This window comes from Oreochromis niloticus, linkage group LG15 (assembly GCF_001858045.2).
Source record: "Oreochromis niloticus isolate F11D_XX linkage group LG15, O_niloticus_UMD_NMBU, whole genome shotgun sequence".
Classification (NCBI taxonomy): Eukaryota; Metazoa; Chordata; class Actinopteri; order Cichliformes; family Cichlidae; genus Oreochromis; species Oreochromis niloticus.
The window spans coordinates 7,533,018-7,545,400 of NC_031980.2; the positions used below are offsets into that span (position 1 = coordinate 7,533,018).

The following is a 12,383-nucleotide window of genomic DNA, read 5'->3' on the forward strand; positions in this document are numbered from 1 at the left end:
ACCCATTGAGGTTGATGAACAATGGAAAAAGACAGAAGTCTTCAGAGAGAAAGGAGATTATTAATGATATTTAAAAGATAACAATGGGCATTGATTGTCATCAAACGGGTGTCCTGGTTTTAAATACCTGGGTGGTATATTGACTGTGATATCAAAGTATACTGACATCAAGTCAAATGAGCTATAGTACTTAACAAATTTAAAGAGAGTATTAAAGTGCTTCCACATACAGGTGGATTAACCATTACAGACACATAAAAATGGTTTTGGTAATTACCAATGCTATTAATTTAACAGAGTTGTGTCATAAAACCTTTATTTGGTGGTGGTCTAAAAAATGGGTATAGGTTCAAACATTGGAAGTCAACAAAACTCCCACACTGCACACTCCCTCAGCATCTCTGAACAAAGCTGGTCCCACTTGCAGTTCTCGCATCAGAATATTAAAAATATTTTAATATATGAACCTCTTTAGGATCAACCACCTCCATCAGAGAGTTTTTGATGCCTCTGATGACACCACAAGTCAAATAAAATTGTTTGAATTGATTATTATTTCTGCCACAATCAGTCCTCTTTGGTTTATGCCATCTTAATTAGTTGAACTCAGGAAGCTGAGTTTGCCATTCCTTAACAGCCCCCCCCCCCATCTGTAGTCAATTTACTTGTTTGCATTGCTGCATCACCAAGATTATCTTCAGCTTCAGGCCTTTTGAGAAAAATCTATTTTTTATTTAACCTTCATTAAAGCAGCCAAGTCATTAAAAACATATTCTTGGTTACAATGGTAGCCTTGATTACATGGACAGCTGCCCCGACATTCTCTTGTTAAACTCCCTGAGACAATTACAAATGCATCATTTCCCTCAGCAGTTGGAGGCCTTGATTGCTCCCTCCGCCATGCTTCACAGTTGTTATGAGATTTTGGTACTGGAGAGCAGTTCCTTAATTCCTACAAACATGACATTTGGGGATTGTTGCTGCAAAGATTTGCTTTGACCTCATCTGTCCACAGAAAGTCTTCCCAAAGGTCCCGTGGAAACGTGAGACCATGCAGCAGTGTTTTTGCATCAATAGTTTCCTTTTCTTCTTACTCATTTATCTCGCTCGTTTGTTTTACTGTTGCCCATAGTTTTTGGTTTGTTTGGGGTTTTTTTACCTCATAAGCTGTAAAAGACTGATGGGGTTTTGCATCCGTCATCCATCATCTGGGCGGGCGGGTGGCATGGACACCTAAGTTTGTGAATGCGATAACTTGAGAACGAGGCGATGTAGGAACTTCAAATAGTAGGTGCATCTACTAAAAATCTTGGATGAGTTTTAATCTCTGTGACCTTGACCTGAAGTTCAGAGTAAGTTTTCTGAAAATCTTATAACTTCAGAACAAGGCGACTTAGGATTTTGAAATTGATAGTGTACAAGGCTGCTATTTTCCTTGAAAGTCCTGCTCTGACCACCTGCAATGTGCACGATTTCACCACAGACCTCAAACTTGCGCGGAGAGCAAACTTCTACTTTCAAACTGATCCAAGTTTAATGTGTGAAGTCATAAGAGAGCTGGATGTCCAACTATGTCCAGTTTTCAAGTCTGAAGGCAGTGTGTTAAGCTAGGAGACAAAGGTCGAGCGATCATCATTTTCTCAACACTGAGAAAATGGGGGTGGGGATGTCTTGTTTGATGCTGTAATATGTTCCACCACAGGAAAATTAAGTCCAAGGGGGAAAAAAACAACTTAAATTTCACTGTGTTGTTCTACAGTCCTGAGTAATGGGAGACTGCTTAGATGAGAAAAAGGTGTCTTAGAGAGAGAGAGGGTGTAATCAGATAAGCAACAGTATTCTCTCTCTATGAACACAGCAGGAATAATTGAATCTGTTTGTAAAAACGAAGTCAAGGCGGCGTGTTGGTTTCTGGCTATGATGAAGCTGGAATAAATGTAGCTCAGTTGTTACAATGTTTCAGGCTGATATTTTCTTCAAGGAGACGTGTGCAAAAGTAAGATTTAAGTATTTGTTAATGTCCCAAGGGCTTTGAAAGTTACTCTTTCCTGGCTCGTTATACTTTTTAGATTCTGTTCTTTGCTTTAATGTTCTGGATATTCATGGATTATTTTACAATATGCATTTTGTGTTTGATGCTTTGTCATTATTTCTTGATCGGCCTTGATCTTGTAGTTACATTCTCTTTTTGTTTCCCTCCAGGTTACAGTCCAGCATGGGAGGTGTGCAGTCTGCTCGGTCAGTGTGACGGTTATGGAGACCTGGAGGCCCGGCAAGAGCTGTTAGCCTTCTCTCTCACACACTGCCCCCCTGACAGCATCCACGGCCTCCTGGCCGCCTCCAGTGACCTACAAACTCAGGTATACCAGCCGGGCGTTTATTAACAGCATTGTTATATAGTTTTCATGTTCGGCTGCTGCTGTCATTTTGTTTGCCCTTTCATGTGTGTCCAAAATGAAAATGGTTTGTATATTGAGCTTTTGAAGCAAATAGGTGCAAGAAGAGAATTTGTGATGGTGGGAAAGTTGAAGGCTTCTAGGAATGAAAATTGAAATAACCAGTGGTAGAGCAAAGTGGGTGCATTGACAGTAGTGAGACACTACAGCTGCTAATGGGAGTGAAGGGGGAAATATACAAGAGGGTTTCCAGTGAACCACAGGTTGGTTGTCCAGTATTAACAAACAGTTACTGTAGCAACAAATATATGAGAACAAGTCCTTTAATTTATATATGGGACTGGGTATACGTTAGCATAAGCATAGCATAAGCTGAACAGACATCTTTTTAGGATTTAGGTAAGATGTGTGAGTAGCTTTTCAAATGTGTTCAGATGAATATCGTTGCTATTACTTCTGAAAGAATTTACTGTTGACTTCATGTGTTTGTGCCTTTAAAAGGGCTGCTTTGCCATGGTGACAAAGCAGGTAGAGATGAGTAAACACATTTTTTGGATTAGCCAGTTTATAAAAAGATATTTGATAGAACCAGCAGTAAATTAGGACTGCTAAGGAAGTTTTTAAATGATCAATGTAGGCAACAATAAAAGCGCCTCCCAAGCCTGTTAGTCAAGAACCTTTATCATAAATAAGACAATTAGACTTTAGTATACATATACAGTATACAAATGATAAATCAGCCAATCACATGGAAGCAACTCTGTGCTTTTAGTCATGTAGACATGGTCATGACTTCTTGGAGTCCAAACAGAGCGTCAGAGTGGGGGAAGAAGATGATTTAAGTGACTTTGAATGTGGCATAGTTGTTGGTTGGTCTAAGTATTTCAGAAACAACTGCTGATCTACTGGGATTTACAAAGAATGGTCTGAAAAAGAGAAAATATTCAGTGAGCAGCAGTGCTTTGACAAAAATACCTTGTTGATGCCAGAGATAAGGGGAGAATGGCCAGACTTGATAGGAAAGCCAACAGTAACTCACATAACCACTGGTTACAACCAAGGGATCCAGAAGAACATCTCTGAACGGGCAACACGTCAACCCTAAAAGATGGGCTACAACAAGAGAAGAGCATTACAGGTGTCACTCTTGTCAGCTAGGAACAGGAAAGTGAAGCTACAATTTGCACAGCTCACCAAAATTGAACAACAGAAGATTGGAAAAAGATTGCCTGGTCTATCGTGCTGCAACATTCAGATAGGAGGGCCAGAATTTGGGTAACCGACAAGAAAGCATGGATCCATCCTGCCTTGTATTTTTGGCATACTTTTTGACCTTTTAGTCTGAACACGCTTATCCCTTGATGACCACAGTGTACCCGTCTTCTTATAGTTACTTTCAGCATGACAGCACACACAAATATGGAGGAAACTGAATTTGTTATTTCTGGCAAAATAACTCTAATCTCTTGTTTTCCTCCTTCCTTCCTCCCTCCCTCTGTCCTGCAGGTGTTGTACCAGGCTGTTAACTATCAAATGGAGCCTGTAAATGCAGAGACCGGACGAGAAGTTGACGAGACGGACTCTTTAAGGGTAAATGTATTTTTTTCTTACAACCCCCCCATTCAGTTTTCTATCACATGCATGTTCTTGTTTGAACTGCCTCCTCTATCCCTCTGTGGGTTTGTTTCTGTCCTGTTCAGTTTGTGTGTTTTCCTGCCGCTCCATATTTGATGAGGTGTAAATCTAGTGTTAAGGTCCTCAGCTCCCTTGTTTTATTTATGCCTTCCTTTCTCCTCTCCTTCAGCACTGCCAGCTTTATGATGCCTTGAGTGGGTGTTAATGTTTCATGACTTGCATTTCATCCCCCTTTGTGTGCAAATAGGTGCTCATTTGAAGCTGTCTGTTATCATTTTATTATTGTATTGATGTCCCTCACTTGTATATATTTAAGCTGCCCAAATGTGTTCTGTGTGTGCACTGTGGGCATGTATTTATGCAGCTTTCTGTGTATGTGTCTGTACTGTATAGTTGGCTTTTATTATATCTTTTCATCATACGTATATATTTTCTTCATTTCATGCTCTTACCCTTAATCCCTTGCTAAATAAAGTATTGATGAAAGGCACTAAATGATTTGGCTCCAGCCCACTGGATCTCCCAAGATGGCTTTGTAAAGATTTTCAAATGTATAGAAAATAGCACTTTATTGAATTTTGTGGTGTACTTATTAATATACATTCAAAAGGATTGCACCTTTCATTTCTAAATATTCAATTTTAAAGATTTTTGTGGAAGAGGCAGCTCTCAGAGAGGATTAATAACTAAATACTGATGCTGCTTTGAGAGGGGTAGTTCAGAAGACGAACAGAACACAACTACCACAATTGTGACTCAACTGTGACAACTTCTTTGACTAGCCTCACTCTGTTCAAAGTTAACAAAATAGACCACTTCTGAAGCACTCTATCTATATCTGAAAAATGTGGGTTAGGTGGCAGACACTCCGTTTCACCAGCTAATAAAAAGTGGAAATACTAAGAAGTTCAAAACAGTTTTGTTTGGTTTCTATAAGCATGGAAGGATATAGAAAGGCTGGGATATAGAAGAGGATTAGGACAAATTAGGACAAAATACTCTTTTGATCATAATTTTGACTGTAGAAGTCTGATGGAAAAATAAGTCAGAAATCCAGGACTAATGTCAGAATTCTGACCTTTTTCTTGGAATTCTGCTTTTTAAAAATTCTGACTTTTGTGGAAATTCTAAAGGAAAAAATTCAGAGAAACCCCCCCAGAATTCAAGCGTTATTTTCACAGTTCTGTTATCGTAGAACTTCGAAATAGTCAAAATTGCTGAAATAAAAGTCATAACTCTTTATCACTCGTCTTTGAGTGTTTAGCCAACATAAAACTTATAATCTTATTTTGAGATGAGCTGAAATTAGCCAGTACTGATCTTCAGCCCATACAGTGGTGTGCCAAGATATATGCTAGGTGTGTTTCAAGTGGATCGTCTCATCTAACTCGGTGTTAGATTAGATAAATGCTGTTGCTTTAAGAAGGAAGCTTTTGCTTTTTCAAGGAGAAAATCACTGAATAAAATTTTTAATTCAGTTGTATAATCTTAGTGACGAAAGTTCAAGAAACCACAGAAATACTTGTTGTATTATGAATCTGTCCTACGTCTGTGTAGAATTTTCCTCTGCCTGTGTGACTTTTGGAAAGTTTTCTGAACAAACACACAATACAGAATGTGTGTTTCAGAACCAGAAGGGCCCTGCTTGAATGCATATTGTAATTCCTCTATGCACTACATAAATAAACCAGTAAAAGAAAAAGAGCCCTGCACTTATTAAAATGGCTTCTCAGAAGTACCTAATAAAAAATAGAATACAATATTCATGGGTCTAATCTAGCAGTGCAGATCGAGAGATGCTGTGTTTTTATTTACAAAAAGGAGGTGTTGTAGTATGCTGCACACTGTTCTCAAATTGTAAAGCCCCTTGTCGTGGGTACTTCTACAAAGGCTCCAGAGAGACACAGTAAAATATGTTTGCCATTAATTTTTCTTCTCTGTCTTTCTCTTCAGCCCCAACCTCGTGTGGGCTCCTCTGTGGGGACAGCAGGAGACCTCCTGCACAGGACTACAGCTAAGACCATGGAAGTCCTGACCACTACAGGACTGACTACCAAGGCTGTTTTGACTGCAGTCAGTGACCACCGCTGGTGGAAGGACTCACTCAATTACCTCCGGCCGCTGCATGTAAGAACACATCGACTGTGTTGTTTTATTAACTCTTCGCTGCAGATGAAGATTTTTTTTTTGTAAAGTTCTTAATGGGTGCACTAACCACCTTTTAGGTTTAAAAAAAAATACAGTTTCTATGCATTGTACTGATATAAATGTATTTATATTCTGTGTAATAATCATGATCAATTAGCCAGCAACAGCGTAGCAGCGGTTATGGATGTATCCGCCTTGTTTTTAACTCTACAGACTAATGGGCTGCATAGACAGATCTCATGTCTGTCTGCACTCCCATACCTCACATACTTTTGCTCGCAGACTTCAAAAATAACCAATCAAGAGCCCATCTCCTGCATAATTAATTGGCCCTCCTGTTGAATATTTCAATATCTGGTGGCTGCACGGGCCCGACGGTCGCCCGGGTGGAGATTGATGGCGTCTCTGGTGTTGGCAGCAATTGGGAGGGGTGATCGTGATTGCGGCTTTCTAAAGAAAGGGGAAAAATTGCATGGATGTTAGCTGTGGGACAGGGAAAAAAATATGACAGTGTTGAGGGCATGTTGTGAAAAATTAATGATGTTTTGATGGCTCCTCAGGGTCGTGGTTCAGGAGCCACTAGCCAGGAAGGGGCATGTGAGAACGCCAACTTGGAGCGTCAAGGCTGCAGCCCCTTTTATCAGGATCTCATTGAGGATCCCTATGTAGACACGGTGAGTGGCTTAAGACCAGTGTTTCTCGTAGCTCTTTGCTTCGTACATTCTTATCGACCTTCTTTTTTTTAATGTTTTGTTTTCTCACCCCAGGGCATCCTTTCAAATTACAGCAAAAACTGCCTGAGTAGGCTTATGACTGGGCAATTAATTAGATTTTCTTGCTATGACTTGTATATTCTTTAAAAAGCAGTGTTGAGACAAAATGAATATTGATTTCAGACTGAACAATTATAATGCCAGGTACTAACAGAAGAGACTTTGGACTACTGGTATGATGCTAAGGAACGTTAGAGATGGGGCGAGGTTTGCATTAAAAATAATCCAAAAGAAAAGAATGGCAACAGAAGGAATTATGGGGATACAAAAGAGTAAAAGTAAGAAAAGGAGTAGATTGACCTTTGCACCTGGAAAGTGGTCGCCTCTAAGCTATGACTGGGCTTTTTACTCAGAGACACAAATCATATGGAGAGCTGAAAGAGCGGACGGGAGGGGAAACGGAGAAGGCCGATACATCTCCTCTTATGACATTTTAATAGGCTTCTCCAAATCCCTTCCTTCACTTCATCTCCAGCATTCAACCATCTTCCATCATCCATCTACCAATAATTACTCCCCACGTCCATCTGCCCATGAGCTGGCTGATCAATGGGATTAGTTTTTACCTTAACAGTTGCAATGAAGGGAGTGGGGATTGAGGAGAGACTGATTGAGAGAGACAGAGAGACAAATGCAACGGGACTGAAAGATGGATAGAGACAGAGTGGCGAAGACAGACAGGACACACTCTGCGTTGAAGCGATAGCTCTGAGACCGAGCAAGAGCAGAAACTTTATTGTCCGCCTCTCAGACACATGAGAAATAACTTGTATACAAGAAACCTATAAATGACTTTTCAAAAGGGCCTGGTTTTGAAAAGCTTTACTTGGCTCTGAAGTTCATTTGTTCACTCAGTCTCTCATCTGTCTGACTCCTTGAGAATGAAGATATTCAGTCATCTTCATCATGTCTCGCTGTGCTTTTTCTAGTCTGCTCAGATATGGGGAGGGAGGGTTGCTTTAATATGAAGAAAAGTACTATATCGCTCTTCCTTTGTCATTCTTTCTTTTAGAGTCAAGATGTGTATTCATTCTACAAAGAATTGCCTGCAGAAAACTTTGCTGAGGTTTTGCTGAGGACTGGAAAACTGGCTGAGGCCAAAACTGAGGGAAAAACCCCGTTTCCTGCTACAGAAGGTAAGCATGTGGCCTACATAGACATAGATTTTCTAGTAACGGGTTGGACCCACTTTTGCCTTCAGAGCTACCTTAATCCTTCATGGCACAGATTCAATAAGCTGCTGGACACATTCCTCAGAGATTTTTGGCGTGTTAGCATCACACAGTCGCTGCAGATTTGCCGGCAATACATCCTAGATGCCAATCTCCCGTTCTACCACATCCCAAAGGTGTTCTATTGGATTGCAATCTGGTGACTGTGGAGGCCATTTGAGTACAGTCAACTCATTATCATGTTCAAGAAACCAGTTTGAAATTATTTGAACTTTGTGGCATGTTCTGCCGGAAGCAGCCATCAAATGATGTGTACACTGTCAGCAGCAATACTCAGGTAGGCTGTGGTGTTTACACAATGCTCAGTTGCTATTAAGCATTTGGTGGCCCAAGGTGTGCCAAGAAAACTTTCCCCACACTATTACACCATCACCAGCAGAAGCCTGAACCACTGATGTAGAAGACAGTGTTGTTTACGCCAAATGCTGACCTGTTCTTAACTGACAAGAGTGGCTCCCAATGTGCTCTTCTGCTGTTGTAGCCCACCTGCTTCAAGGTTAAATGTGTTTTGCATTCAAAATGGTCTCTTGGTTGTAACGAGTTGTTCTTTGAGTTACTGTTTCCTTCCTGTCAGCTCAAAGAAGTCTGGCATCAACAAGGCATTTTCTCCCACGGAACTGCCGCTCACTGGACATTTTCTCTTTTTCAGACCATTCTCTGTGAACCCCAGAGATGGTGGAAACTGCTGATCCCAGTAGATCAGCATTTTCTCAAATACTCAGACCAGCCCGCCTGGCCTTAAAAACCACGCCGCGTTCAAAGCCATTTAAATCATTTCCCCGTTCTGATGCTCCGTATGAACTTCAGCAGGTTCTTTTCATCACGTCTACATGCTTAAAAGCAACGTGTTGCTTTCATTTGATTGGCTATTTAGGTATTTGTGTTAACAAGCAGTTGAGCATGTGAACAAAGTAGCCACTGAGTGTATACAACAAACATAGTGCCAAAAAATAGTATGTAAAGTCTGGAATTTGTTTCTTTATTGCCATTTCTTCTGGATGAAGTCTGTTTCCTGGGTCTTTCTCTTTCTTTGTCTGTGCCTGTTTGTCTGCTACCTACACTGAGCACTATGTTTGAGTGCTTTAGCCAGGAAAGGGTTTCTAGGGGGAGTAGCCACAGTACTGAATCATTTTTATCTACGCACAATTTGTAGATGGCGGACTTCTCAATTTATAAACTCTCATACAATTCCTGGTTTCCATTTTGTAAGAACTTTTTTTGCATCAGCAGAAGCTTCTTTCTCTCACCCGAGCCTCTGATTTATTTTTGGTATTCAGGGTTTCTGACTTCTAATTTCATAACCAACCTTTAATAAAATTTATAACCTCACTGTTTATTATTCTTGGTGTAGCACAACTCAATTCTACTCCAGATTGGATTTTAGAATCAGGCTGAATTTGAGTTGAGTTTTTGAGGGTTTTTGAGGGCTAGTTGTTCAGACTTTTTGACCTTGTCTGTCGCTGCTCGCTAAGTCAATGTGCTTACCACGGTTTTTGCTGTATAATTTGAATTTGAAATGTCAGCTATTGGTACATTAATTTGGCAAGATCTCAACTGTCAGCTTGCTTGTAAAAATTTTCCAGGATTTTAAATGGGTTTTATTGCTGTGGTTTTTTTTGGTTTTTTTTTAAAATTGCGGTATGATAATGCAGCTTCTAAGTGTTTGATTAAGGCTGAATTTTGTTTAACTTGAGCTTTTTCCTCAGCGCTCCATCTTAGTGAAGCTGGATAGTATTTGCACAGCGTAGTTGGCTTCCTCCTTGACACCCTGCCCTCTCCTCTTCTCATCTGTCTTAGCCTTGGAGCCCATATATGGTCGACTAGGGGACAACACGGGAAGAATAGCCTCATTGATTAATTAATGTATCCGCACGCATCCCACCGCATCAGTAAATAATGCTGCATCACTGCAGAGATACCAGAGAGATAGCATCAAGTCAAAACATCAAGGCCACACTGCATGATGGATCACAGCTGCTCGCGAAAATCAATGCCACTACAAAAATAAACGTGTGTATCTGCGTGTAATACAAATACGTGTAAAATTCCACACTTTGACCAACACATGCGGTCACATTTTCACACATCCACACTTTTCACCAAATCCAACTTCTCTGCAGTTGCCGCTGTCATTCAAATGAATATCTCTCTCTTCTTAAAAGTCACCTTCCCTTCGGAGCAGCTGCAGAGTGCGACGTGTCGAGAAAGAGAAAAGCCAGTCTGGACAGCATCGCGTCCGATAACAACCTTCGATTAATGACTGGTGTATCGGGCCGCCACGCTGGCTGTCCTTAAAAAACAGACTAGGAGATGGCCTTTAAGAAAATAAATATATCGATTTTTCACCTGGCCCAGATAAGTTGGAGGTAATTAATGATGACACAAGTGGAAAGTGACTCAATGGGATTGAGCTGAGTAAGGTGCAGACACAAGCACTTGATGTGAAGACAAGCGGGGAGAAAGAGAGAGGTAGAGACACACACACATATTTGCACACATGACTCCAAACTCCACTGACACACAGCATGGAGTGCTGCCATTTGCCAAATGTTGACCAGGCTATAATCAGTTGTTTTTCCCACACTGCCTGCACAGGTGAAATAGTAATAGGTTAGTGTCTCACCGACCTACTAACAATGTGCTCAATTTAGCTGACACAGGAGCAGGAGAGTGTGTGTGTGTGTGTGTGTGTGTGTGTGTGTGGACACAGACACACACAAAAACAGCCCATCTCATGCACCCACTTTTCTGTGTGTTGTCTCTATCACTTTCTCTGCACTCACTCACAAACGCACACACACAAACACTCACTCACAAGAAGAAATATTGTATGCTTTAAAGGCAGGGTTATCTATTTAGTGTGTGTGTCTGTGTGTGTGTGTTTACCCCTCTGGTAATTCCTGTCCCGATGGTATCTGTAGCTTTAGAGAGGCGTGTAATCAGCTCATTCTGAGGTGTAGCTCATTGAAACCCGTGGGGTAGGAGAGGAGGGGAGAGAAAAACGAGCAAAGGAGGAGGGTGGGCACACTGCTCAAGAGAGCTGTTATGGGTCCTTAAACTAGTGCATTACTTCGCTGCTGCTCGCACATGCAACGCCGTGCACCTTCAGCCATGCCCTTCCAACCATGTGTGTGCACATATGCATATTAGCGTGCATTTTGTTCTACAGTGCGACTCTTCCTGTGCCCTGCCTCTGTCTCCCTCCCAGTGTCCATGCTCTACTTTTCTCTGTCTGTTTCATTTTGTCTCGGGCTCTTATCACCAACGCAGGCTTCTGTTCTCCTTGGGTCTCAGACTACAAAGTGATTCTGTCTGATCCTCTCTGCTGCCTCCCGCTGTTTCCTCAGAGTGAGCGAGTGTGTTCGTTGGTGATTGATTAACTGAGAGCATCCGTGCGCTTACAGTGTTTGGAATTTATCAAGTTCATCTACATATTTTTAATTGTAATCATGTGAGTGCTGTTGTGTGTTTTGGTCTCATTGTGTCTAACTATTGTGGCCTAGAGGGAAGCTGTTTGGGTTAACTCCATCCTTGTGCCCAGAGCTCTGTAGACACTCCAAAACCCATCAGCCTTAGGGGCACTGCATAGACATGGACTGGTTCCCAGTTTCATACTCGTGCTAACTCTGAATGGGATTTGAGTTTTTGTTCACTTATGAAAAGCTAATCAATATGCATACTAATTAGTTTTCAATCATTAAATGCTTGCTGCTGCTGTACCGCCATAAACCCCACGAGTTCACAAGTTCTGCACGTGAATGCAGAATTTTAAAAGTAAATGCAAATGGTGATCGTGCAGCAAATGTTTCAGTGTTTTAAAAAAATCTTTGTGATTCTGTTTGGGATTTTTAATGCTGTATTTATGTAATATTGGCAGGAAAAAAAGAACAGAAAAACTTCAGTCCCATTACCAGTCATGACAGCACTGTTGCCCTGCCAGTGAGTCTAAGTACTTTGGCAAGGTCAGTTCATGATGGGCTTTCAAGTCCAGAGTACTGAGTTATAGAAGCTGAAATTTCAGTGGCTAAGCAGCCATCTGCCCAATGTAGGGGTTAGTGTGTGTGTCACCATGGCAGTTGAAAGGCATTTAAGTTGTGTCTCTGGACACATAATACCATACTTCTATCTGAATAACTACAAATAAGCCTCAAAGACTTATTTATGCTCGCAAGGGAGAACTTAGTGGAAGGCACGGCAGT

General features: G+C 41.1%; 1 protein-coding gene across 2 annotated transcripts in view; it reads left to right on the plus strand.

Annotated features, from left to right (window-relative positions):
- nbas (NBAS subunit of NRZ tethering complex) overlaps positions 1-12,383 on the plus strand; it is a 177,545-nt gene that overhangs the window by 71,865 nt on the left and 93,297 nt on the right. For both annotated transcript variants that reach the window (XM_005449591.4, XM_005449592.3), the window contains 5 exons: positions 2,203-2,360; positions 3,903-3,986; positions 5,985-6,158; positions 6,740-6,853; positions 7,965-8,088. In XM_005449591.4, the coding sequence (XP_005449648.1) occupies positions 2,203-2,360; positions 3,903-3,986; positions 5,985-6,158; positions 6,740-6,853; positions 7,965-8,088 (654 nt within the window). The remainder of the gene's footprint in view (positions 1-2,202; positions 2,361-3,902; positions 3,987-5,984; positions 6,159-6,739; positions 6,854-7,964; positions 8,089-12,383) is intronic.